The sequence below is a fragment of the Perissodus microlepis genome, chromosome 2, assembly GCF_051167445.1.
Source record: "Perissodus microlepis isolate ML-2025 ecotype Zambia chromosome 2, ASM5116744v1, whole genome shotgun sequence".
Classification (NCBI taxonomy): Eukaryota; Metazoa; Chordata; class Actinopteri; order Cichliformes; family Cichlidae; genus Perissodus; species Perissodus microlepis.
This window is the reverse complement of record NC_140462.1, coordinates 5,572,868-5,600,656: the sequence shown is the minus strand read 5'-3', so window position 1 is coordinate 5,600,656 and position 27,789 is coordinate 5,572,868. Positions and strand designations below refer to the sequence as shown.

General features: G+C 41.8%; 1 protein-coding gene across 2 annotated transcripts; it reads left to right on the top strand.

Annotated features, from left to right (window-relative positions):
• Window positions 1-721: 721 nt before the first annotated feature.
• cyfip2 (cytoplasmic FMR1 interacting protein 2) lies at window positions 722-27,285 on the top strand. Of its 2 annotated transcripts, XM_084941656.1 has the most exons (30): window positions 722-908; window positions 8,237-8,386; window positions 8,495-8,584; window positions 10,859-10,936; window positions 12,231-12,332; window positions 12,509-12,690; window positions 12,793-12,889; window positions 13,437-13,565; window positions 13,679-13,783; window positions 13,870-13,958; window positions 14,131-14,368; window positions 14,531-14,683; window positions 14,881-15,020; window positions 15,107-15,254; window positions 16,864-17,017; window positions 17,238-17,394; window positions 17,476-17,572; window positions 18,101-18,177; window positions 18,286-18,394; window positions 18,508-18,627; window positions 18,720-18,919; window positions 19,003-19,090; window positions 19,199-19,342; window positions 19,489-19,579; window positions 21,561-21,691; window positions 23,370-23,442; window positions 23,585-23,679; window positions 24,158-24,396; window positions 25,130-25,277; window positions 25,377-27,285. In XM_084941656.1, exons 2-30 carry the CDS (start codon window positions 8,270-8,272, stop codon window positions 25,542-25,544), a joined length of 3,759 nt encoding a protein of 1,252 aa, XP_084797782.1. In that variant the 5' UTR covers window positions 722-908; window positions 8,237-8,269; the 3' UTR covers window positions 25,545-27,285. The 2 variants fall into 2 exon arrangements, with proteins under 2 accessions (XP_084797782.1, XP_084797790.1); XM_084941664.1 differs by lacking the exons at window positions 23,370-23,442; window positions 23,585-23,679; window positions 24,158-24,396; window positions 25,130-25,277; window positions 25,377-27,285 and adding an exon at window positions 22,110-23,355.
• The last annotated feature ends 504 nt before the right edge of the window (window positions 27,286-27,789 follow it).

The following is a 27,789-nucleotide window of genomic DNA, read 5'->3' as shown; positions in this document are numbered from 1 at the left end:
GCATTCTATTCTATTCTATTCTATGAAAACATCTGGCATCTAATGAAATGGAAAATACTACAAATCAAACCCAGGAATGTCGAGCAACTACAATCCTATATCATTCATTTTTTGTGATTTCTTTGCTTAAAATGAGTAATTTTCTCAAATTAAGCATGTTATATGTTTTCTATGTTGTTGTGTGAATAAAAAATAGGTTTATAAGATCTGCAAGTGAAAATGGGATTTCTGTGGTCTTTAAACAGTTCACGCAACATCCCAAGTTTTCTGGAATCAAGGTTATAGCATGATGTCATTATAAAGTACTGTATTCAACACATACGTTTGAAATAATAAACAATAATATTTAACACGTATAGGCCTACTACATGCAACTTGAATTCATAATTATAAATAGTAGTACAAGCTGGGTGAAGTAGGGCCCTTTACTTTTTTCTATATCCTATTTATCATGTAATTAGAATTCATACAGAGAACTGAGAATTTACCACCGCCTCCTTTAAATGAGGTTACCCTCAGTTTCCCTATACATACAACATATACCCACAGCTTTTCATGTTATCAATTTAAAAGCCTGAAACGCATTATGTATTTATCCGTACCCAAAGTATTTTTAAGCAGAAAACTAGAAGCTCAAATGAAGCGAATCAACATGTCGGGGCTCCTCTCATCATCGCCTGTGCTCCACTGTGACTGTCTCTTTAAGAAAATGCACTTGCAGCCATTTTCTGCTCTTTGTGTGGGGTGGATTAGCACCGGGTTGGTACTGGGCGAAACTAGAGCATCAGTCGACATAGAAGAGGTGGAAAAAAATAAAATAAAAACCTAGGAAACATTGGCTCGCCGTCGCAGACCGCGACACGGTCCGCCCGATTTAGTTTGTCGCCGGACGGACATGCAATTTTCAGGTATGTGGCAAAAAGTAGCGATGGATGCAGACGCAGCGAAGAAGATGAACGGGGCTGGTGATGTGCTTTGGGTAGTGATGATGGCTGGAGACTGGAGTGCTGTTTTTCCCCCCTTCTTTTTATTTTGCCTCCTTTTCGCATTTCACATCCTTTCCCTTTACTTATCTGTCCGTGCGCAAATGTAACAATAGGGGGATCCTTGTAAATAGGAGGGACTTGATTGGGATCGAGCGCCCCGCTTTATCGTGGATAATTGTGGCACATGAATGGGATCCCCGTTAGCTTACATCGGCATCGTAGCTCACGCTGAGATGGGTGGGGTGAGGAGAGGGTGCCTGTGTGGCAAGTGCACTGATGAATGATGGAGCACGGTTTTCTGAGCTGATAACAACCGTTTCGCTGCACAGACACAGAAAGATGTCGAAAAATAACGTTTTGGTGTTTCAGATTGCTCGATTTCACGACGATGCTCTGGCTTTTTAATTTTTTTCCCTTAAAGGTCCTCTCCCCTCTTTCCAATCGACTAACAGGCCACAGCATGGCGAGATGCACAGGATTGTTTCACAGCTATCACACCAGCAGGCAGGCAGGGCCGTTACTTGTGCTCAAATGACAGGTTCACTCACTTCCGTCTCAGACAGGCTTAGTCTAAACCCAGATGTTTTTCCTTTCCATTTCTCTCCTACAGACGAACCTGGCAGTTTGGGTAGAAATGTAAGCCTGCCATTGGTGCAGACTCTCTGAGCTGTAAATCTGTATGCCAGACCCTCACCCACAAGCAGTGATGTAATGCTTGAATCTTGATGCTTTGCTTCTGCTAACAGTAAGGATTGCAAAATTAAAACCACAATGAAAATGAAACCCGGTGCCATTAATAGTCAGGTAAAATTAGGATTATTTTAAAAAAAGTCTTCTTTAGGTTTATGATAGTTTTATGGGAAAACTTCACATTTTTGACTGACTAAAACGAGTGTTTCTTGTTTCTCTGAAAGTGTAATTTTCTAAGAATGATAATAATAATAATTATCATTGTCAGTAGTAGTAGAAGTAGTAGTATTAGTAAGAATAATTTGTTGCAATTCAGGTATTATTGTTAATATTAGCTTGCTAACCTCGCTCATGTGTTAAAACACACATACACATATATATTAATTTATGATGTTTCTTTTTTTAATTTTCATGATTGCACTGTATATAGTCAAATGGCAAAAAGTATTGTTCATATACACTGAAATATAAATAGATAAATACATAGGTTTATTGTTTGTCTTCTTTGCAAAATCCATATTCATTGCATAAGATAAAGTAATCAATTACTGGCATTAGTAGCATCACTGCTTGATTGACATTTATTTACAGATATTCCAATGAACCCAGAGTACCACGGCACTAAAATCTGTTAAGCAAAATGTATTTACAAAAACTACAAGATGCATGTAACATACACATATGTCAACAACGTACATGTAGCGTACATCTAATGTCAACAAGTACACGTAATGTCAGCCACATACACATAACATACACGAAATGTCAACAACATACATGCAACATACATATAATGTTCATTTTTCAGGTCAGGTACTTCACGTACATTTATAATTTGTAAAGATTTGACTGTTATTAAAAAAAAGTTCCCAAAAGCTAAATAGATGATAATAATCCTGGTAACATAGACAGTTTACATAGTAAGTTACAGATTCAATTGTGTCTAAGAGAAGTTAAGGGTTAATACGTACATATGCTGCGATCATTGTATAAGATAATAATTAGTTGCAACTCAAGTACTAACATTACTGAAGTGAATTCAAGGTTGGTTTCTACGAAAGTTGGCTTACTGCCACCTGAAGTGAAAAACCATCAAATCATTTACTGTGAGGAAGCGTGAAGTCGGTCATGGTCATGTTTGTCATGCTTTAAAATTAGAAGAAAAAAAAGATAATTAGCTAACACATCTAAACACCACCACAGCATCCCGCTGTTATTGTCACAGAGAGATGTCTGGACTACTAAGGCTAGTTACCAGCTGTATGTCAGGCTAATTTGGTCTAAACCAGTATAAAGCTAGAAATGGACCTGTCTAAAACATCCCTGTTTGAACCATCTGCTGAGAATAAATCATGAGTGGTTAAAATTGACTCATGAACTCATTTCATCCCCGTTTCTCCTTTTAAAAGCTATGCTGTGAGTGCAACCAGGCAGTTCCCTTTAACGTAAAAGGGAAGATTGAATTATATCCTTTAGCTTATTATCTATTTTGCTTTTGGGTAGTGAGGGGGGCTGGAGCCTATCCCAGCTGTCATAGGGCAAGAAACAGGTTAAGGCTGATTCTTGACATGAGACACCTACAGTCAGTTAGAATCACCAATTAACCTAAACCCAAGCATGCCTTTGGGTTAGGGTTAGGTAGCTGGAGTAACTGGAGAGAACCCATGGGAGAACATGCAAACTCCAATCAGAAAAGCCCCAGATTGGAGTTCAAACCAGACATTCTGTCAGTGAGGCAATAGTGGAAACCACAATACCAATGTGCTGCTTCCATTCTGTTAAATTGGTTAAAATGAACATTTAAACATCCTTATATCTCCAGAGTTCTTCAGCAAACAGTATATTGATGAGTAGTCCGTTGTGAAAGATGTGTTGGAAGCAGGAAACTGGTCAACAGTAAGAACTTGCAAATGCCAAATTGTGATAGCTAGAAGACTAATTAAGGGCACCTCCTAAACAGAGGGCTTTGTGGGGTATTACTGGTATGCATTAGTTAGTGCCTACCAAAAAGTGATGCAACGTAATCCACTTGGTGAAATGGCAGTTTCTTTGTCAGGTACCAAGGCTCGTTAATGCTTTTTTTGGAAGGAAAGGCTTACTTGTGTGAAGAGCTGAAACACAAATTGCTGGAAACTTAATTCTGGCCATGATGCTGACCCCTGTTTGTGCTCACAGGAAGCATGTGAGCATTAGAAGTGGCCAATGGTGGGCTGCTCTGATTAATCATCATGTGGACGGCTATATGTGTGCAGTGTTTACCTGGGAAAGCTATATAGGTACATAAGCTAGAATATTGGAATAAGTCAGTGTGATCATCAGGAAAGCATTTTGCTAGGAAACCTCGGGGTCATTATCATTCATGTGTGTTTCATTTTTCCACTTATCACCTATCTAAATATTGTGGCAGACAACAGCATTCAGCACATTTTCTCCTCTGCAAGAGTCCGATTTGTTGATTAGGCCTTCAGATTTCCGAGATCTAAATCCTGTGGGACGTATCCAAAGAGGAAAAAACAATGTGTGCATGTCCCACCTCACAACTGTTACTTGCCCAAAACAGCTCAGTGATTCAGGGTACAAGTACAACTATTTTGCAGTTGACTGATTTGAGAAACACAGCGAGACAATGAGCCTAGATATAAATAACGAACTAGACAAAGAAAAAGGAAGCAGCGCAAGCTGTTGTGGAACTGTAGCAGTCAGATGAAGTTATTATTATCACCACTTACAAATGTATTTTCATAAAGTTGCCAACATAAATACAACTAGATACACCTGGTTTACTTTTCGTTTGCTGTCTGTACTTGCCAAGCTTGGTGATGGTTATGCGAGGCATGCTCTTGTTCTTCCCCTAGTCTATATTCATCTCTGCAAGTATGACATCACAGAAATCATAAGATGAAAGCAGGTTTTTGTTTTTTCTTCTTCTTGTGCTGCTTTCAGAAATGACAACCAGCCTGTGAAATACCTCAGCCACACACCGTCCCCTGCACAGGATGCTCTGCACAGACGCTGCTGGAACGCACATTTAGCCGCAGAGTTAGTTGGTGTCGCTGAACGTTTTCTAAATGATCGCATGCGTGACTAAATGCTCGAGATCCGTATTGCGCCTGCCTTTGATGCTGATCACATATGGTCTTATTGCGTGTGGATGAATATGCTGTGTATTACAAAGCTAGCCTTGGGTGGGAGATCCCATGGAGTGGTGCGAGGCTGGAGTTGACACACTTTCTCTCACTTTGTCTTCCTCTCGAGCAAGATGTATTACACAAAGGCCTAGCAGCGCAGAGTGGTCATATTTTTTTTTAATTATTTTTTTTCTGCCTGTTACATCATGCTCCATGTTCTGACTGCATCTCATTCCTTTCCTCTGCTTTATTCATGATATTCTGGGATCTTCTCACCACCTCATTGTTTAGTGCTGTCGCGAAGACATCAGACCAGAGCTCTTCATGTATAGAGGCTGCAGTTATAACGTGAACACGGCGGGGGGGGGGGGAATATTACTGTGTGAGTTTTGTGAAGCGAGTTGTTGTCTCGTTGCCTCATTTGTCCCTCTTTGGTTGTTCAACTAGGTTTCCAAGTGCCCAGAAGGGAATGAAGGGGCCCTTTTTGCTGGGCGAAGATGCACATACACACAGAGACAGAAGACAGATAAACCGACTGTTTAACAGAGCCCTGTATAGGGTGGGAAAGTTTGTTCAGCCAACCCAGGCTTTAGAGCGCGTCTGTATTTGCATGCACAGATGGGAGTTTAGCAGCACTGAGCGCGTTTGTCTGCCCGACAAAGCCCCTGTAGCGAGCTGCGTGTTTCATTTTCTGTATGCCGAATGGTTATAAATAACCAGCCAGGTCTTAAAAGAATCAGACAGTGTGCGCATCCAGGTTGTAAAGCAGCACAGCAGTGTAAAGAATACAGGAAACACTCTGTTCAAGATGACAAAATCCTCAGACGTTTAAAAAAAGGGGTTACACACACACACACACACACACACACACACACACACACACACACACACACGTGTAGAGTATAAGTTGGTACACACCTTATAATACACAACATCCTTGATAAACTGCCAGCTTTTATCTGTTTCACAACCACCGTGTCTACATTAAACATCATACTTAAAATTATGGAACAGAAACAAAAAGAGCAGTTAAAGGGCGATAGCGCTCAGCAAATGAGTGGTACTCTATACCATAATGGAAAATTATGTCACCGATAATCAACTAAATAAGCGGTTATTCACACAATAGCAGAAACGGGAAGTGGAACAACCTACATTTAGCATCCAGTAATCATTATACTTATCTGTGTACGTGTGTGTTTACGTGTGTCGATCATGATAAAATCTGATATTGATGAGACCCGCTATAGCTGGAAGTACTGCAATAGTGACAGAAGGTTGGTAGTTGTTGTTTTTTGTTTTTTTTTTTCTTTTGTGGTGTTGTAACACCACAACATACACTCACGAAACTTTATGGGTCTTTAGTTCAGATCAAAATAAAGGTTGAGTTTTGAAAGCCCGTGTGGTCTGATCCACAAGCGCTAACTAAAGAGGCCAAGTGGCCGTTTACCCACTTGTGCCACATTCTTTTTTTTTTTTTTTTTTCTCTTCTTCTTCATTTTGTGTTGCAGTGTAAACTGTATACAGAGCTGCAGCACCCATATAAAGTATCTTTACTGTGTGTGCATATATTTTGGAAGCTGGGTGAGGTCTGAGAACTTGGTGCTGTTTGACTGGTGGCTTACCATGTGAGAAAAATGCCACAGTCTGATATGACAGGAAACCCCACCCACTTTCTTTTCAGATCATTTGTGATCATTGATTAAGCCTGCATATGCGACCATTACCGATGACCAAGAGCCGGCGTACTCATTATGTAGGCTTCTCGTCACAAAATGACGGTTTTGCAGATTCTGCATTTACTTTAAAGTTGTCCCGTCTTCCCATTTCCCACTGTTGGAGGATTTTTTATTTTTTTTTCCCCCTCTCTTGTATTTTGGTGTTCACACTTTCCTCTCTGCTTGTGCTGGCTGTGAATATTAAGCTGATTATCTGTGCTGTCAGCCGGGTCAGATGTAAAGCACAAGTTTCTGAGAGGCACATGATTTATGGATGGGCGCACGCTGCTTCGGCTAAGCTAGGGTTTATAATGAGGAGAGGGCCGTACTGAGACTCTGTAGTTTTTAACGTTATCCTGCAGTGTGAAATCGTAATCATGCATTCATATATACCACCTGATATTTATTTGAACTGATAAAAAAGTACAAAGCTGCCAGCAATTTGAGAGTTTAACAGGAAAGCAGATTTTGCCAATGCCGCATTTACAAGATAACACGTTTTTGTGTTTGCTGTCGAAATTTCACTGTTTTTCGAAGCGTTTTCTGCTTTTTGCCAGATCAATGGCATTTTCCAGGTCTTGGCATTTCATGAATTATGCTCTTCAGATATTCTTCTAGTCAAGCAAAAAGCCAAAAAGGAAACTGCAAGGGGCCTCTTCCCCTTTCTTTCCCCCAAGTGATACAGGTGCAGGGTGAATGCACACACTTTCTGCACCAAAACAGGGCTTCATGGGAGGAAATGAAGTTGTCTAGACATACTAAGACAGTGTCTGGTGTATGTGTCCTTTAACCCTGCAGTGAGTGTAACCTGCTCATTCATTTTTATCTGTTTATTCAGTAATTTCTTGATCAGTTGTCTCCTGACTTTTCTGTCCGATTGAGACAAGCACCCCAGGTTCATTTTGCTGCACAGTATCACGTATCGGTTTGGGTTTTTTGTATCGAGGACACCAAATATTGATATTTTATTATTATTTGAAAAGAAACACATGCATGAAAATACTCTGGGGATACTACTCTACTAACAAGAGGGCTCACCTCCTGATATAATGTTACCTAAGCAAAATTACAATAAATCAGGCCAACCAGAAAAGACACATTTAGCTTGACAGAGTGTATAATTGACCCCATGCAACCGTAGACTGATAACAGACTTGATTCTGTGTTATGGCAGGTTTTACTCACAGTTTAAAAGACGGTTACTGACAAAATATAACTTTAAGGATGTAATTTACATTTGAAAAAGGTACTAAATGGACTGAGAGCTTAAAGTGTTTTATACAACATGCTTCATTCACCCATTTATAGAAGCACTTTTTTCTAAGCTCTTTCTGTGTAAGTGCTTTGATGCGCCAGAGAGCAACTTGGGGTTAGTATCGTGCCCAAGGATATTTGGCATGCAGACTGGCGGAGCAAAGATCAGAGATCGAACCACCAACCTTCCCATCAGTAGATGAGAGCTACAGCCACCCCAAATCGCAGTATATGTCAGTGCAATACAGAGCCTATTGCAAAAAGTATTGTGTCGTGATCGACCAAGTCATTTTCACCTGTAACTTTTTGACCCGTTTGCCGACGTATATGCGTAAAACTGCAGTAGGAAGTCCTCGTGTGAGACCTTCTGTTTCGGGAATCACAAAGCACGTTTCCTCCTTTTTGCGGTGCCTCTTTAACTCATATCTTTCCTTCTGTTTTCTCTTTCTGTCTATGTCAGCCTGGGGCGTTGTTTGAGTGACACCTCGTTACCATGACGACCCACGTGACCCTGGAGGATGCTCTGTCCAACGTGGACCTGCTGGAGGAGCTGCCGCTCCCGGACCAGCAGCCGTGCATTGAACCCCCTCCCTCCTCTATTATGTACCAGGTACGCACTGGTTCACAGTGCCGCCACCGCTGCCACCCACCATCGTCCCCAGCTGATTGGTCTTTTGGTGTACAGTCTTTTGACCCCTTTTTGTCTCTCCTTCGGCAGGCGAATTTTGACACCAACTTTGAAGACAGGAATGCTTTTGTGACTGGCATCGCCCGTTACATCGAGCAAGCCACAGTCCACTCCAGCATGGTGAGACCTGCGGCGCTGGTTACAAAAATAAACACCACGGCATTGCTCTCCATTCCACTGTTTTTTTTTCCTTTAATAGCTAACTAGTGAAATTCAGTCTTTTGTGGTCTCACCTCACTAGTTTTTGTTCCTCTTTCAGTAAAATCAAAGCAGACTGTGGGAAGCAGCCTCGTGCCCTTAAAGAGAGCCTTGTTTCATGTGAATTGATTATCATTTGGCTCTTTTGTTAGGATTTGGCTCGGGCTGTGGCGACACACATACAAATAACGCACGCACACTCGTGCAGACACAAATTCCACTCACACGCTGGTGAATCAGAGAGGCAGCCGAGCACTAAACATCCCTCCCCTGATTGTGAATGAACAGAGAATGTGATGTGACTGTCGAAGAGGGGAAGTAGAGCTTTATTTAACCGGTTCAACGAGGAAGTCACATTCAGGTTGAGGCCAGGCTATTTGGGGGCACTCGTCCTTTAGCCGCAGGGATGGAGGAATCTGTCTTTCCTATTTCTGAGAGGATGAAATGTTTCCCTGCTAAAATATTTATCAAGTCCTGCAATGTGGGTTTAATCTGAGATGTGTGATGTGTTTAGTAGCTTTGCAGAATGTCTGTTACTAAGATATAGTACTGTGGAAAGGTATTCACACCCTTCCAGATATCTTTTTAGATATCTTTTATTTTATTTTTTTGCTTATTTGTCACACTTCAAACAGATGTTAATAACCTGAGTCAGTACCAACTGCAGTTTTTTAGGGAAGAAGAATCTAAACCTACCTGACCCTGTGTTAGAAGCAGTTCTCCTAAACTTCCCCTAACTGTGCCACAGCAAGAACTGCAATCAAGCGTATGCAATAACTGGCAGTGAGTCTTTCACCTCAATGTGGAGGAATTTTAGAGAGCTGTTTTAAATCAGGCACATCAGAGGGTTTTCAAGCATGAACGGCCTGTTTAAGGCCATGCCAGAGCATTTCAGTTGGGTTTAAGTGATTAGGCCACTCCAACACCTTTATTTTGTTTTTTGTTTTTTTGAGCCACCCAGAGGTGCTCTTATGGCGTGTTTTGGATCATTGTCCTGCTGTGTATCCCAAATGTGCACAGATTGATGGCTGGACATTCTCCTTCAGGATTTTCTGGTAGAGAGAAGAATTCATGGGTTGAAGTCATCCAGATCCTGAAGAAGAAAGCAGCCTCAGTCCATCACACTACCTCCACCACTGCGTTTGACTGGTGGTGTGATGTTCTTTATGTGAAATTCTCTCTTTGATTTTACACCAGATGTAACGGCACTCAAAGATTCCACAAAGTTCAGCTCTCGTCTTGCCAGCCCACAAAAGATTTTCCCAAAAGTCTCGGAGATCATCAATCAGAATCAGAATCAGAATACTTTATTGATCCCTAGGGGAAATAATTTTGGGTACAGTGCTCCAGTACAAACAGTAACAAAGACCTTTTTTTTGGCAAATGTAAGACGAGCCTTTGTGTTCTTTGTGATCAGCAGTGGTTTTCACCTTGGAACTCTCTCACAGGTGACATTCTTGCCCAGTCTCCTCTTGTTGAATTTTAAATCATGATCACCGACCTTAACCAAGACAAGTGAGGCCTGCAGTTCTTCAGGTGTTGTTCTGGGTTCTTTGGTGACCTCCTAGATGAGTGATCGATGCGCTTTTGGAGTAATTTTGGTTGCCTGGTTTAAAGTTTTGTCTCCATTTGTGGATAATGGCTCTCAATGTGATTCACTGGAGTCCCAAACCTTCACAGATGACGTGGTAACCCTGTCCAGACTTCAGTGTTTTACATCTGTTCTTCATTTTTTTTAGAGATCAAAGCTTGATGAGTTGCTAGATGAGATTTTTGTAGCCTGCTTCAGGTTATAGTTAAGTGTTTTGTTGATTCGAAAGAGCTGGCAGTAATCAGGCCTGGGTGTGGCATGTGAAATTGAATTCACAGTTAATTAATGAGTTAACAGTTAATGGGGGAGGGTAGGTTTTCACAGAGGGCCAGGTACGGTTGGGTCATTTTTATTTTTACCGTTTTAATGAATAAAATCATCATTTAAAAAATGTATTTTGCATTTACTCAGGTTATTTTTGTCTAATAAAATAATTCGTTTGATCATCTGAAACAAAAAAAATGTGGCATGTGCAAAAAAGAAGATGGGAAATACTTTTTCACAGCAGTGTAGATATAATCTTGAGCTTGTTGAGGTATCTAGTCCTGGCGTGACTTCAGCTGTACATGAGGAATTAAATGTCTTTGTTCTATTTATTTCTACAGAATGAGATGCTGGAGGAAGGACATGAATATGCTGTGATGCTTTACACATGGAGAAGCTGTTCCAGAGCCATTCCCCAGGTTAATGATCGCTTCCTTCCTGTCCTCACATCTTAACCTTTAGATCTAATGCTAAACCATCATAACAGGGTTTTATTCAAGCTGTCACACTGTCTTTTCACTGTAAGGAACAATTACCCAAAAAGGCCGTATGAAAGGCAGACGTTGCCAGGCTTGAGTTGTGGGTTGGTAGTTGGGTTGCCTAACTTTGCACCTTTTAGCCACTGAACCAGAAGCTCAGCTGCAGGCGGTGGTGATTCTACAGAGCAGAAAAAACACCGCCTGCAGCTGAGCTTCTGGTTCACTGACAGCTGTATTTTTAGCTATAAATAAAAAGGGGGAAAAAAAATCAGAAACCACCCTGTTACGTAAAAAATTCAAACCGAATTGGACTGCAAAGCATTTGCCTTAACAAAGGGGTGCAGTCACAAGTTCAACACAGTCAGGCTTTCTTTACATTAGCTGGCTCGACGAAACCTTAAACCCCAGTCAGAGGCATTGCAGCGGGTGGTTGTCGGCTTTTTCTGTTTGTTCAGACTTTCTCTGTGCACGCTCACATAAACTGACCCTCAAGTGCTGCCCACTTAACGCCCAGAGGAAAAGGAAATATAAAGACTATAAAAAAAGTCAAACCTCAAACACTGCAAATAAATCAAGGGGGGAGGCTGCTGTAGAAAATCATTCAAATGCAGTGAACTTGTATGTTCGTATTGTCCTACTCAGTGTGCCCTCATTGATGCTGTTTATGGCTAAGTCGCTCTCGCTACAGTCGGGACTTTCTCTGTCCCGTATTCTGGAGATGTGGAAATTGTGGCCAGATGAGAATGAAATCAATTTCACACATTGGATATTCTTAAGCATTAAAAGTCTACAAATTGGCTGATCGATTCACTCATCTTTGTCCTGTCAGCTGCTGGACTGAGCAGCAAATTAGGACCATGCAAGCTGGACCTGCTCAGCGTTCAGTGTTAGTTGCCATGGTGATGTAGACGGGTTAAAAAGAGAGAGAGAAAGAACTCTGACTTTAAACTGAGCATACCTCACTAATCTTGTTTCCTAGTACACCCCTCAGGTCTGCAGTGTGACCTTAATGATTTTATTGTTACATGTAACAAAGTTCCCCAAAACTGACGTTTACAGTTTTAAACGAAAATGTTTAGTAATCGCGATTTTTGGGAAAACGGAGCAAAAAGATGGGAGTGGAGTGGGGTCGTGGGGGATCGGAGCAACTAATATGTTACCTGGGGGAAAGTACATGTGGTGCACTGTTGCTGTGAGATCAGGCTGTGTGATGGCACCATCTTGTGTCTGCTAGGTGAAATGCAACGAGCAGCCCAACCGAGTGGAGATCTACGAGAAAACGGTGGAAGTGCTAGAGCCCGAAGTGACCAAGCTCATGAAGTTCATGTACTTCCAGGTAAGATCCTACTTTAAGATTACATAAACTAGATCAATGAAACTCTATGATAAAGCACTAAACAGACCAATATATATAGACATAAACAGTATGTTTTTAAACATTTTTTATGCATATGTATTCATTACTAATAGAGCTGTTGATAATCAGTTGGTTTTGTGTTTGTTTTTTATCAGAGGAAAGCCATAGAACGCTTCTGTAGCGAAGTGAAGCGTCTGTGCCACGCCGAGAGGAGGAAAGACTTCGTGTCTGAGGCCTATCTGCTCACTCTGGGCAAATTCATCAACATGTTCGCAGTGCTGGACGAACTGAAGAATATGAAGTGTAGCGTCAAGAACGATCACTCTGCCTACAAACGGTAGTGAACCCTAAGTAAAGAGATCCAAATGTATGTTTTTTGTTTTGTTTTTTTCTCACGCTGCAGAGCCAAACTAACTTTCCTCTCCTCTCCTACCTCTAGGGCAGCTCAGTTCTTGAGGAAGATGGCTGATCCCCAGTCCATCCAGGAGTCTCAGAATCTCTCCATGTTTTTAGCGAACCACAACAGGATCACTCAGGTCAGTGCGGGGATTGTGCGTGGCTAATAAAAGACTATGACTTTTCTTTTGTTTTTTTTAGTGTATCTTTGTGAAAATAGACATTTTAATTGGGGGTTTATTGCAAATACAATTAAATATCCTGGTGATAGTACAGCAGGTGAGCTGGATTGCTCCAGGATAATGACTTGAGTGGATGAATGACTCACAGCTGTGCTCAAGGTGTCACAGAGCTGCTGCCTGAATGTTAGTCAGAGCAGAGGAGCTGTTATGTAATTAGTGTGGCTGTTCTCACCTAAATCAGCCTTTAACCTGCTGAACGCTGACCCGACAGGAACTTTCTCATTGAAAGTCTGCTTATTAAGATTTAACAGCTGCCGGTGTTACGGCTCAGTGTATTGCTGGTTTTTGGCCCTGTTGAATTGTGTTCGATCTTATTTTATTTGTGTTGTTGTTGATGCTTAATCCCACGTACGCACAGGGTACAGTGAGTCCTCCTTTCTTGTGTTGTCAGTGCATTACTGTTTATCTAAAGGTGACTTGTTGTGTCGCGCCTTTCTCCGTGCAGTGCCTGCATCAACAGTTGGAGGTGATTCCCGGCTACGAGGAGCTTTTGGCAGACATTGTCAACATCTGTGTAGACTATTATGAGAACAAAATGTATTTGACGCCTAGCGAGAAACACATGCTGCTTAAGGTAAGCGCGCGTCTGACATCGTTATCCGGCGCCAGCTCGCAACATTTCGAAACGATCTCTTTCTGGCGTCTTTTTGCCAATTTGTCTTTTCCCCTTCCGTTTCTTTTTGACAGGTTATGGGCTTTGGTCTGTACCTGATGGATGGGAATGTGAGTAATATCTATAAACTAGATGCCAAAAAGAGGATCAACCTGAGCAAGATCGACAAGTTCTTCAAAGTAAGGGCTCTTAAGCGTTTTCTTTTTCCCATTACATGCTTTGTTGTGTTTATCCCCGAAGTGAGGCGTTCACTCTTGTTTCTCAGCTGCAAGTGGTGCCGCTGTTTGGAGACATGCAGATCGAGTTGTCACGCTACATTGAGACGAGCGCACACTATGAAGAAAACAAGTCCAAGTGAGCAAACCCATCCACCAGTGTAATTTACAGAAATCTGGATGTTACTCTTTTTTTTTTTTTTTTTTTTTTTTTTTTTTCCCACCGCTACAACTACAGGCCGAAGTAAAATTCCTTGATGACCAAACTCCCACACACTCCCTCCCAACCCTCTTTTCCCATCTGTGCCCAGGTGGACGTGCACTCAGAGCAGCATCTCTCCGCAGTACAACCTGTGCGAGCAGATGGTGCAGATCAGAGATGACCACATCCGTTTCATCTCCGAGCTGGCGCGCTACAGCAACAGCGAAGTGGTGACCGGCTCGGGCCTGGACAGCCAGAAGTCAGACGAGGAGTACAGGGAGCTGTTCGACCTGGCTCTGAGGGGTCTGCAGCTGCTGTCTAAGTGGAGCACGCATGTCATGGAAGTTGTGAGTAAAGCGTGGGATTGATTGCATCCCTGTGTGGGTAGGGAAAATGCTTTGTGGAGCCGTCAGTGTGAATATGAGTGGGTTTTGGACGTATGATGTGGGTCGTTTTTTTGCTATTGATTGTTCTGGCTTTGATCTAATTATAGCTCTCCTTTGTTTCAGTACTCATGGAAACTGGTACATCCCACGGATAAATTCTGTAATAAGGACTGTCCAGGCACGGCGGAGGAGTATGAGCGAGCCACACGTTACAACTACACCAGTGAAGAGAAGTTTGCCCTGGTGGAGGTCATTGCCATGATCAAAGGGCTGCAGGTAAAAGATTATTGAAGTATGAGTAGCACTCTCACTGATGTTCACTGTCTGGATATTTTTTTGCACTTCAGCTGAGTGCATGGTTTGACACAAGCATAGTTTTCACTAGTTTATTTCCAAAAATGCAACTTGCACAATTGACATTAAAGCAGCATTAAAATTAGGTGATGCAATAAACGATGTTATGTGTCCCAAAGGTTCTGATGGGCCGAATGGAGTCGGTGTTTAACCAGGCCATTAGGAATACCATCTACGCAGCTCTGCAGGACTTTGCCCAAATGACCCTTAGAGAACCTCTGCGCCAGGCTGTACGCAAGAAGAAGAACGTTCTCATCAGGTACAAAAATGATGCAATCACAAATGCATCTGTTTCTTTTGTTTCAGACTAAACAACAGATGAAGTATTTTTACATTTTTCTGCAGTGTTCTCCAGGCCATTCGAAAAACTGTCTGTGACTGGGAAGGAGCCAGGGAACCTCCAAATGACCCCTGTCTGAGGGGTGAGAAGGACCCGAAAGGCGGTTTTGATATCAAGGTGCCTCGTAGAGCCGTCGGACCCTCCAGCACACAGGTGAGACGTGAAACGGACCAGGGTGCTTAACGAATGGTGTTCAGTCTGTAGTGAAAGCATTTAGATCTGCATGTATTATCTTTGAAACTACTGAGATTTTTAAAGTAGCTTAACTTCCTATTAGCAGTTGCAAAACCTGAAAATGTACATGTGGTATGAGAGTTGCGTGAGTTATGCTGCACGGTGTTCCCAGGGGCAAACCGTGTAATCACCAGGACAGTTAAATGAAACTGAAACTGTTTGGGGTCTGATACATTTTCATGAAGGTTATGACTTTTTAAAATACATAGATTTGGGGTGTGGGTTTGAGTAAAGGTGTTATCTTTAAATTAGAAATGAAGCTTTCTCTCAAGTTACAGTGGTCCCTCGCTATAACGGGGTTCACCTTTCGCGGCCTTGCTGTTTCGTGGATTTCTTTGTGCAATTTTGCATGCTTTTTTTTAAATTTTTTTTTTTTTAAACAGTGCATTGTGTCCTGTGTCCCGATTGGCTCTAGACTATTGTCAATCAGTCTCCTCCATGCCGTCTCTCCTGTACAGTACAGAATGCGTTCAGCTTGTCAAATTTACATAAATCTTCGATGGCTAGCAGTGTGACTCTGAAGTGCTGCACTGTATGTTTGTAAGCTTTCTCCCCAACAAACACAAAAATGTTGACAAAACGTTTTGCAACGTCAAAGGCAGTGGAAGATGCTAACCATCGCACAAAACGTTATACTTCTGGACATGCTAAAGGAAGGTAGAAGTAACTGTATTTTTTGGATTATAAGGCGCATTAAGTGAAACAAAACAGTCAGATAAGTCAAACTTTACTCAACTCATTCTTCTTGCTTCCTCTACTTCCGTACCATTGATTCATTAATATTGAATTTTCTCGCAGCTGACAGTCATGTTTCATAAAGGTTTCAAATGGGTAACAATGGTTTGTCACATGAGCTTTTGTGCACTCATATTCATCTGATGCAATGAATGTAAAATTTATATACACTACTGTTTAAACATATCAGTTGTTTAAATGGAAACATTTTATTATTTCATGAAAAAAATTAGCATATTTTGAGAGTGATGCCATCACCAGTCTCAAAAATGGCAGACCATCTGCTTTTGGGTGCCCATGATCTTTGGGCCCTTGAGTGGCACTGCATTAAAAACAGGAATGATTCTGTCATGGAAATCACCGCATGGGCCCAGGAACACTTCCAGAATTGACTGTCTGTGAACACAGTTACTATCTGCAACCTGCTACCTGCAGGTGCGATCATGCAAAAAAAAGCACGATCCAGAAGCATGTTCTCTAGGCCAAAGGTCATTCATAATCACCGAATAAAGGTTTTGTGGTCAGATTAATCGAAGTTTTTAATTCTTTTTGGAAAACACGCACACCGCGTCCTCCAGACTAAAGAGGAGAGACACCATCTGGCTTGTTATCAGTGCTCGGCTCTAAAGCCTGCATCTCTGTTTCATCTGTTTGTATGGCGGTACATTAGTGCCTGTGGAAGTGGCTCCTTTTTACACCTCTACACTGGTTTAATTTTTCACCCAGGTTGCTGCTTGGTAATAAGGAGGTTTCCACTTTTTTATATTTTAACCTTTGTCTCTCTCCTCCACAGCTGTACATGGTACGCACCATGCTGGAATCCCTAATAGCAGACAAGAGTGGATCCAAGAAGACTCTGCGGAGCAGCCTTGATGGACCCATAGTCACAGCCATAGAAGACTTCCACAAGCAGTCCTTCTTCTTCACACATTTGCTCAACTTTAGTGGTAAGCTGGAATTCTGAAAGTTCAAACAGAACAAGTTGTCAAAGGAAAAACCAGAAGAGAAGTGAATGAATACTCCACGGCATCAGCTAACATTATTAACAGCTTTTACTCTTGCTTCCTTTGTGAGGCAACGGAAGAGCAATGAGAGCAAACATTTCTAATGCTTGCCAATCTTTTCTGCCATTTCTTTCCTTCTTCCTGCCACTGTCCTGTCACCCAGAGGCCCTGCAGCAGTGCTGTGACCTGTCCCAGCTCTGGTTCAGAGAATTCTTCCTGGAGCTCACCATGGGCCGCAGAATCCAGTTCCCCATTGAGATGTCCATGCCGTGGATCCTCACTGACCACATCCTGGAGACCAAGGAGCCTTCCATGATGGAGTAAGAAGTAGATCAGTTAAACACTCTTTGTTTATGACTTTAAAAAAGAGCAGTATTTTAACTCCCACTATCTCTTCTCAGGTATGTGCTGTACCCTCTAGATTTGTATAATGACAGTGGCTACTACGCTCTCACCAAGTTCAAGAAACAGTTCCTTTATGATGAAATCGAGGCTGAGGTAAGGTCTAATAGCCACCATTAGGAGTATTCCCATGGAAATTTAAAGGGATAAATCTAATCTAATAATCCTCAAAGACCCCACACACCCCCAACACGGACTGTTCACACTTCTGCCCTCGGGGCAGAGGTTCAGAAGTGTGAAATCCAGAACATCCCGACTCAACAACTCCTCCTTCCCCACTGCCATCAGACTCTTGAACAGCTGACCCATTTTTGAACAGTAATAATTTTTTTTTTTTTTTTGCACATCAGGTCATCTTGCATATTAAGCCAGCATATTAAGCTATAGCTCTTTTGCACACATCTCTGTTTCAAATCTCCATATTCTGTCTCCTTTTCTGTCTTCATTTATTTGTATTATTTGTATTTATATATTCTATTTCTATTGTATATATTTATCAGCATCTGTGGGTGGACAGCAAAGAAAGAATTTCATTGCACAGAGAAATGCCTTTTTCTCTCGTGACACATGACAATAAATACTTTGAATTGAATCTAATAACCATTTTCTTGGCTTTGTTCTCAGGTAAACCTCTGCTTTGATCAGTTTGTCTACAAGCTAGCAGATCAGATATTTGCCTACTACAAAGCAATGGCTGGAAGGTAAAAAAAAAGAAAATGTGACTTTAAAAAAAAGTATTTTTGAGTTATTGGCAGATATTGAAGCACTCTTTGCAGACTTTACAAACTCATATGCCATGTGTTCTTCAGTGTCCTCCTAGACAAGCGCTTCAGAGCTGAGTGTAAAAATTACGGCGTAATCATCCCGTACCCTCCATCAAACCGCTACGAGACGCTGCTCAAACAGAGACACGTGCAGGTAGCAGAAACATGAAAACACATACTCGAGGTCATCTGCTGTATCGGTATTTATTGAACCACCGGTCTGACTGTCACACTGTATTTTTCATCAATCCCTGTTGTCTCACGCAGCTGTTGGGTCGCTCGATTGACCTGAACCGTCTGATTACCCAGAGGATCTCTGCAGCAATGTACAAGTCCCTGGACCACGCCATCAGCCGCTTTGAGAGCGAGGATCTTACCTCTATAGTGGTGAGCTCAAACATCAGGGAAACTAGTGAAAATCGTCAATCTATTTTTGTGTCCTGTGCGCGTTATCCTTCTCACACTGCATGTCTGGACAGGAGTTGGAATGGCTGCTGGAGGTTAACAGGCTAACCCACCGCCTCCTGTCCAAGCACATGACGCTGGACAGCTTTGACGCCATGTTCCGCGAGGCTAACCACAATGTCTCCGCCCCCTATGGACGAATCACTCTCCACGTCTTCTGGGAACTCAACTTTGATTTCCTCCCCAACTACTGCTACAACGGGTCCACGAACCGGTCAGTTGTTTTGCAGGAATATATTTTATTTGCTTTTACCTTTTGTGTTTTTTCTTTACCTTTTTTCGTCTCCCTCTGTTCAGCTTTGTACGGACGGCTATTCCCTTCACCCAGGAGCCTCAAAGAGACAAGCCAGCCAACGTACAGCCTTACTACCTGTATGGGTCTAAGGTGCGGTACCATCTGTGATATTATAGTAAAGACTTGTAATTTTTTGTGTAAAGCAAACTTCCTCTTGCTTCAGAATAACATTGTGTCTGTTTCTTCTTTCCCTCTCAGCCTCTCAACATTGCATACTCCCACATATACAGCTCCTACAGAAACTTTGTTGGCCCGCCTCACTTCAAGACCATCTGCCACCTCCTTGGTTACCAAGGCATCGCTGTGGTGATGGAGGAGCTGCTTAAGATTGTCAAGAGCCTGGTATTTATCTTCATTTTCCATCCTGAAAAGCATGCTGTCCTCCCCCTCAGTGTGCTGGATCCTCACAGTTATTATTCTCCTTCCTTTTTGTGCCCTCTCCTCCCCTCGCCTGCTGTGAACTATCCATCTTCTCTGTCACTTTACAGTTACAGGGCACCATACTGCAGTATGTAAAAACCCTGATAGAAGTCATGCCCAAGATCTGCCGCCTACCGCGCCACGAGTACGGCTCCCCAGGTGAGTTTATAATCCCCAAAATTACAATGAATGCAGCACACATGGAGTTGCGTTAACATTTACACATGAGCTGTCTTTGTTCCCTTTGCTTAAATATAATTCTTTATTTGACTTCAGGTAAGTCAAATTAAGCCGTTTTTGAATAAGGGCGCAATCAGAGAAAAAGAAAAGGTAACTAAATGGTCTGCATATTGGTTGGTGCTTTGAACGACATAAACTCGAAATTTGAGCAATACCTGATTGATTGCTGTGAAATTTTGTACCACCAGGATATAACACAATTTTAGTTGAAATATATCTGCAAAATTAATGCCATTCTCATCAAGCTGTGCACCAAGCACGAGTTTATATGTCAAGTATGATAAACGGGCTGCGGATTAGCACATTCAATATGAGATTTTTATCATCGCAGATCATTTAGCCTGAAAACCACAGCGTCAGTATAACTTCACACTACTTTAATGCACTTACGGTACTGTGCAAAAACCCCTCGTTTTTAAAAAAAAAAAAAAAAATGCTTTGCTTTACTTTCTTGAGCAATTGTTCTGCACGCTTTTTGAGGATGCATCAGAGTTTTGCTTTGAACGTTGGACATGTTTTGTTTGTTTTTTGAGCCACTTTCAAGAATATAAAAGGCGCAAAACAGAGAACTTAGCAGAGAACCAATTTTAAACTGTATCTTTAGGTGCTTTGTTACCAGCTGCCTGTCACAAAAAGGCAAAAAGACACTTTCATAGCTGAATCTGTGAAAGTTGCCAAAGAGAACACAGTTTGACAGGCATAAAATAGTGGGGTTTTTTGCACGAATTAACTGATTTCCAAAGAGCTCTTATCCAAAAACTTGTTATTTCTTAACATGGTGTGTGGTTAAAAAAATGAGGAAACTAGAAAAGTGGAGAAAAATCCAGCAAAGACCTGACACTGCAGCTGAGAGATGCGCCTGGCCTTTCAGTTGAGCCATCTACTGTTGAAGGCTGTGTTGAAGAAGGTGGTCAAACCAAAAATTTGCTTTCAAGCTTGTTAGAGTTCTATACACTGTGTTTTTGCCTCACGTAGTAAATTTTAATTTATGTTTTTACATGTTTCAGTTAATCACTGCACTTATTTTCCTATTTTTCGAGCAAAATATAACTAAACAATGCATGGCTCAAGGCTTTTGCACAGTATTCTTTACATAATGAACAAATATGAAACAAAAGTGCTGTAAGAAATGTGCACTAACTATTTATAGCTGGTTATAGGTAATGCAGATATTTTATTTATTTGATGCATAGCACAGCAGTTTAATTCACATTTTCCTCCAGGTTCAGATATCGCCGCTCACTATTGGAGCAAGTCCTGCACAGACTGCCTCTCTGGCTTCAGTCAGATCTTGGAAACATTCAACAGTACTGGAATAAGATTCAGCCATAACTTGGAGAAAGCAGTACAATACTAGATAACAACATATGAACCACTACAAAATACAGTTAGGAACACGACTGTTCTCAGCCATTTGGGTTGTGCACAATGTCCAATTAAACCACAAGAAATCCTCTACCTGCCTAATTCTTTTACATCTTTGTGCACTCCGTGACCTGCCTTAATGCATTTTGACCAGAGCTGTGGTTGCAGATTAGAGGCAGTCAGATGGAATATCCCTAAGAGGAGGGCTTAGTAATCTGTAGATTACTGATGTTCTGTACCCTGAGTTCTGTACCTGGCTTACTGCCTGTGATCTCATTGACAGCAGTTAATGATCCTCTTGTCCTCTGCTGCGAGGCCCCGATGCTCAGACCAAATGTGGGTCAGAGAGGCCGTGTGGACCCGCTGACATCACCGCGTTTCATCCCGCTAGCAAGAGATTATCAATGACATAACGAGATATTAGCAGGCGCTTGCTTCCTAGACTGTAGGAGAGTATAGATGTTATCAGCGTATCTTTAAAAATGCAGATGGAGCGCCGTATCACACCTGTCTTTTTCTCCATCTGCCATTCCAGGCATCCTGGAGTTCTTCCACCACCAGCTTAAGGATATCATTGAGTATGCTGAGCTAAAGACGGATGTCTTCCAGAGCTTAAGGGAGGTGGGAAACGCCATCCTCTTCTGCCTGCTCATCGAGCAAGCTCTGGTAGGACTTTTCTCTTTACAAGTGTCAAAATCCCATAATGCTTTAATGTGATTATTGCACACCCCCGCCCCCCTCTCTTTTTTTTTTTTTTTTTTTTTTTGTTGTTACTACTGCTTTCTCAAAGATTCCTCTGATAGCTCTGTCTGTGGTCTCCGAGCACGCTCAGTAAACAGGACCACTGAAATGAAGTTCTCTTGACTGCCTTGTTTTAATGTGGGTGACCAACAAACCTGGGTGCCTGAAGGTTTCCACCCAATTTGTGGTGTTGATTCACTCGCTAAATCAAACACCACGGTCAGAAGCCATCAGGCTCCCAGTCCACACGCCCCAAAGTGTTTAATCTCTGATTGTGTGTGAGGGTTTTTTTCGTTTCTGAAATACAATTCTGTTTTTCATTACACGCTGGCAACTACCACAGGTGGTAAGGATTTAGGTCTTCCTATTGGCTACCAGAAAATGACAGCATGACCAAATGTGTTTGCTCTTTTATCTCTTGTTGGTTTGGGCTGCTGTTTTCTGTTGTTTCTCTTTTTTTCCGTGTTAGTTTGACACACACGCAGTTTACCTTCAATTAGCCATGGAAGCAAAAGCACGGAGACATCTTTCATTTTTTTTAAAAAAAGAATGAGGTGAAACTAAAAGAGTGTTTGAAGAGTGCACCTAAGACGAATGCAACAATTTGTTGCTTCTGCTTCACTTCTCCGACACGTTTCACGACATTCAAATTGCAAGCTTGCAGTAATCTTGCAGGAAATCAGTGAGACAGACAATCAAGCTGCATTCGTCACAGGAAATGGTTTTTACATTGAATCATAACTATTTTAGAAGGTGATCGCACATTCTTGTGCTAAACTCTGCACTTTTGCCTCCATGACTGTCTTTTACTTCTGGGCACTTGTAATGCCTGTACGCTGCCCAGATCTCACTCTTTTTTTGTTTTTTGTTTTTTTGTTTTACCATTTCTGTCTGGCTGCACTTGCTTGTGCGTCTACTAAAAGCCTAGTTGTGTGTTGTTTGTCTCTTAAGTGTGCGTGCATTCGAGTGCGTGTTGCATGGCTTTTTCTTCTAGCCGGTCCCTTTTCTTTCTTTTGTTTTTTAGCCGAGGTCTCGAGGTGCTGCTCCTCTGCTCTTTCTTTGGTTTGTACCTTGTTGTCTTGACAAATAGTCACCACCACGATCGCTCTGACCGCTTGAAATTGCTCCTTAGTCTCTATTGGAAAAAGAACAAACAAAAAACCAAAAAAAACCGCACACTGAACCACGTGACATTTTCGATTCATTAAGATGTTTGTAAACTTGACCTCGAGCCGCTAAACCCGACTAGATGGGATTTTGTGCTTAAAGTGTTAAAATTATAATCCTTTTAAAATTGGCCTGTCATCATTGCTTGATAATCGTAGCATCATTATCCACACAGCCAAACTCTAATTCAGTTATCTTATCTCCCCACTCTCCCTAAGCCTGACATTGTGTTGACTAATCTGTCAGCACAGACCTGTGGTTCGGAGCTCGTGTTAGGCATTCAAAAATATGTCTTTAAAACACTTTAATTAAGAAGTTCAGCAAAAAGCCGCCTCATGGCTGTCTGCATGCTTTGTCAGGGCATCCGTAAAGAATAACAGCGGGCGACTTCCTGGATTAAAATGAGCTGTTTGTCTGTGTTGTGCTTAAATCTCAGTCCCAGGAGGAAGTGTGTGACCTGCTTCACGCCGCTCCCTTCCAGAACATTCTTCCCAGAGTCTACATCAAAGGTATACAACAAGTTTGGAAGCGGTGAATTAAAAAGCAGACGGGTGCAAATTACATTACTCGCAGTTTGAAGTTTGGGATGATCTGAGAAGCATTTTTATTTTGAAATACGTCCGCAACTGTTGGTATTTGTGTGCCGCACAGAGGGAGAGCGTCTGGAGGTGAGGATGAAGCGGCTGGAGGCGAAGTACGCCCCTCTCCACCTCGTGCCTCTAATTGAGAGGCTGGGAACCCCGCAAGTGAGTTCAACATCCCCTCTGATGGGCATGAAAGAAGACCTGAAAGGACATATTTATAGTCATACAGTCTTGCAGCTTAATCATGCGACCCCTTCCTCCTACTTTTCTCAGGCGTGTTTCATTGTTAACTATTTATTGATTATAAATAAATAATTCAAGGGAATTTGCACAATTTTCATAGCTGGTCTTTAAGCTGCCAATCCTCCCCACAATTTTCTAAATTCTCTAAAGACTTTTTAGACTTTTGGAGGGAAAGTTTCTCTTCTCTCTCCTAGCGTTATCCTTTAAGCTGACTGACTTACACTAGAAGCCTGCGGATTTTCAGAGGAGGAAAGAAAAAGCTGAGTAATCAGCTTTAAGTTTCTAGCAGCAAGCGACAGAGGAGCATAGCAGCGGCAAATTCTCTAGGAAGTGAATGGTCTGATTTCTCTCTTAGATTTTCACCCTTGAGCATTCTGCCTGTTTTCTTTTTTACCAGCAAATTGCCATTGCGCGGGAGGGAGACCTGCTGACCAAAGAGCGCCTGTGCTGTGGCCTTTCCATGTTCGAGGTCATCCTAACGCGAATCCGCAGCTTCCTGCAGGATCCGGTGTGGCGCGGTCCTCCGCCCACCAACGGTGTGATGCATGTCGACGAATGTATGGAGTTCCACCGCCTGTGGAGCGCCATGCAGTTTGTCTACTGCATCCCCGTGGGCACGCACGAGTTCACGGCAGAGTAAGTGACGCCTGGCAAAGAAAGTCATTTTTTGTGGCGAAAACTTGCAGAGCACAGCAGCAAGCGGCAGTAGAAAAGTCATTCAAGGGAAGTCTGCAGTTATCAGCAAACTAATGGTAGATTCCAAGAGTGTCTGTTGTCCTCGGCTGCTTTATGGTGAAAATTCAATTCCCCACAGCTATGTGTTGATGGCTTCTGATGGCTGTTGATGTATTTTCCTTTTTTAAGCTAAATTTGGCCTGCTTTGTTTTATTCTTTGGGTCCATTTTGGTGCAGATGTTGATATGACAGGTCCAGCCGTATTTTTCTCTTCTGATAAAAAGGTTAAAGTTGGCAAATCAGAAGAGAAGTTAAAGGGGTGGAAAAGTTTTGGGGGAAACTTTTTCAAAACACACAATGTGACTTCTTTAGTTTCTTCCCCTTAATTAATTTTTTTATATCACTCTGCTACACACCCTTTACATCACCCTCCTTGAATAAGAGAGCTGAAAATTGAAAGTTGAAAGGGGCGGGCTGTGTATATGTGACAGCCGTTTGGACCCAGAGAGAGGGAGGATTTTTCCATGGCGCGTTGCTCCCTTGTGTCGCCAGAGCAGCTGGAAACATTGTAGCGTTGTTGCATCAGAGTTGCATCATTGTTTTGCAGACTTGTCACATCTTGAGAGTTGTGCATCACATAATGAAAGCGCACCCCTCCGCCCCCTCCCCGTGTTGTTTGTGCTCGTCCATACAGGCAGTGCTTTGGGGATGGGCTGAACTGGGCCGGCTGTGCCATCATCGTGCTGCTGGGACAGCAGCGTCGCTTTGACCTCTTCGACTTCTGCTACCACCTGCTCAAAGTCCAAAGGCAGGATGGCAAGGACGAGATCATCAAAAATGTGGTGGGTACACGTTATCTGCTGCGTGTCCTCAATTTTGCCTTGTTGCTGAAGACTTGCAATTATAAGTCCAAAAAATACATCCCTTCTTTTCTTCCGTAGCCGCTGAAGAAGATGGCAGATCGCATCAGGAAGTACCAGATCCTCAACAATGAGATATTTGCCATCCTGAACAAGTACATGAAGGCAGTGGAGACGGACAGTTCCACTGTGGAGCATGTTCGCTGTTTCCAGCCTCCTATACACCAATCCCTGGCTACCACTTGCTGAAAAGACCTTTTGAAAATTGTAGACACACACAAGTGAAGACACATTCCCCTTAGCTGTGATGCTAATTTCTGCCTCTTACTGCTCTTTGTGAGGTGTAAGGTACCACAATAGCTCCCCATTGGCTGTAAGAATCCAAAGACACATCTCCTCAAACTGTTCCTCTATTTAATACAAATGAGTGTCTTTGGGTTCTTACGAGAAGCGGAGCAGCCCAGAGGTGGAAGTGTATAGTCACGTCTCTTCTTTTTATTTTCTCGTTTGTGTGGCTTCCACTCAAGACTCGTGCATGCCTTCTCTTACTCCTTCAGTTGCTTACCTGTTCGCTGGACCACTGATACAAATGCCAAAAGAGACAAAAATTAGACTATCTGATTTTAAAAAATGTGATATGAAACGGCGCAACAAATAACAAATTTTCCAAATGATATAGATATATATAAATATATTTAAGTCCAACATGGTGCTCTTACGTGATCCGACGTCTCCTAACAGTACTCGCACAGGCACCAGTACACCTGTGCGATCTCTACGCGTGTCCTCTTATTAAGACCCAAACTTGTTTATCGTGATGCATCTGTATAATAATCTACCCACTGTCCATGATACAAGGCGTCTGTCATGACGCGTTTATATACTTTTCATTACTCTCACACACGGCCTGCTTTTCAGAGGAGCGGAGGTACACTGCATCTTTGATTTGCCTTCAGTTTACCTGGTTTTTCGTCGGCCTCCTGACACGCTTTTACTCGGTAACCAGTTCCACTGTAAATTTCACCGTTGAACAAAGTGAAGTGTTGAGTGTCGTAATTGTTCTTTGTTTTTAATTATTAATATTTTAATTTAACCATCCTTTGCATACTTGCCTCTCTTCTATTGACTGGAAAACCTCATCGGTAGTTTTTTTTTTTTTTTTTATTTTGTTTTGTCCCCTCCCCTCCTCCTCTTTTGTCTGTTGGAAAGATTTTTATATTCTGTATATGAATACAGTGATATTATTTACAGTTTGCAAAAAGACACACAGTCATCTGAGTAAATGTGTTTGCTTTTTCAAGAGTTAAAAAGGAACAAAAAGATTAGAAAATACCTCTAGGTTGTATAAAGACAGTGCTGTACTAGATTAACCTGTTTTGAGTATGAATGGGTGAAGATGAAATATTCTGCTCATACAGCGAAGGAACAAATAATTAAAAAAAGAAGAAGTAATAAACTAAAATGTCAGTTATGATTAAAGGGCAGTTTCCTAAATATAGTCAGTATTTACTATTGTGGGACTCTTTGCTTTAGATTTAGCAGTGTTATCAAAATATGCAAAAACTTTGTTCCTATTTTTTTCTTATGAAGAAAGATAAATGATTATGAAGTAACCTTCCTCAAAGCAGCCTTCTTTTTTCTGCTCCGTTTTGAATGAAGAAAGTTTCTTTTGTAACTCCGGTGTCTTTTTAGCGTATTTATTCAAGTCTGACTTGCGGTTCATTTAAAGGTTGATCTCGTCAAAATGAAGGGTACCGGCGTGTCATCTCGAAACCTTAGCATGGCAAATGTAATTTATTGTCATCAATGGCTCCATTTGTGACATGAGGCTTTGTTTATGATATTGTTGTACCATGTTGTGACCATGTTTTGAAGTACAAAAAAAAGTGGAGAAAAAGAATATAAAATGTACAACAATGTTCCTGCAAAGGATTTGAAATTATGTTGTATTTCCATGAAATAAAAAATGTTTAACTGAAAAAAAAAAAGTTGTATTTAGCATGTTTGCTTTTCAATGGGTTCTACCATTTATTTGCAGCATCCCGTATTACACCTGAACATCCAGGATGTTTTCAGGTTTTAGTTTTCCAAATTTGTTTGTTTTGAGAATCTTGTAGAATGAAGCTTGTGTACATACTACATCTGTTACATATGCCAGGTGGCCTATAGGAAGGGTCTCTCATATCCTCGTGTTGGTCTTGTACCTGGATCAATGTAGCATCTCAATCACGTTGTTATGTCATACCTTTGCGACTTGGGAAAAAAATTGTCCATGTCCACTCAAGGGGAAATGAAAATCCAAAAAAGGGGGCAGTTAGGGTTGGGTTCGGGGGCTAGGATGTGGTTGTAGTTAGGGTTATGGGGCTATAGTTAGGGATGTGGCTAAGGTTACAGTGTTAGGTTGTTCACAAAACTATGACATCACAACAATGTGACTGGTCACTTGCGATGCTGATACTGGCCCAATGTTAGTTTTGTTGATCAAGGAGCAACA

Coding starts and splice junctions, on each gene's coding strand:
- cyfip2 (XM_084941656.1), top strand. CDS start 8,270: ATGACGACCCACGTGACCCTGGAGGATGCTCTGTCCAACGTGGACCTG. Junction 12,691..12,792: donor GATCACTCTGCCTACAAACG/GTAGTGAACCCT, acceptor TCCTACCTCTAG/GGCAGCTCAGTTCTTGAGGA. Junction 18,920..19,002: donor TACAACGGGTCCACGAACCG/GTCAGTTGTTTT, acceptor CCCTCTGTTCAG/CTTTGTACGGACGGCTATTC.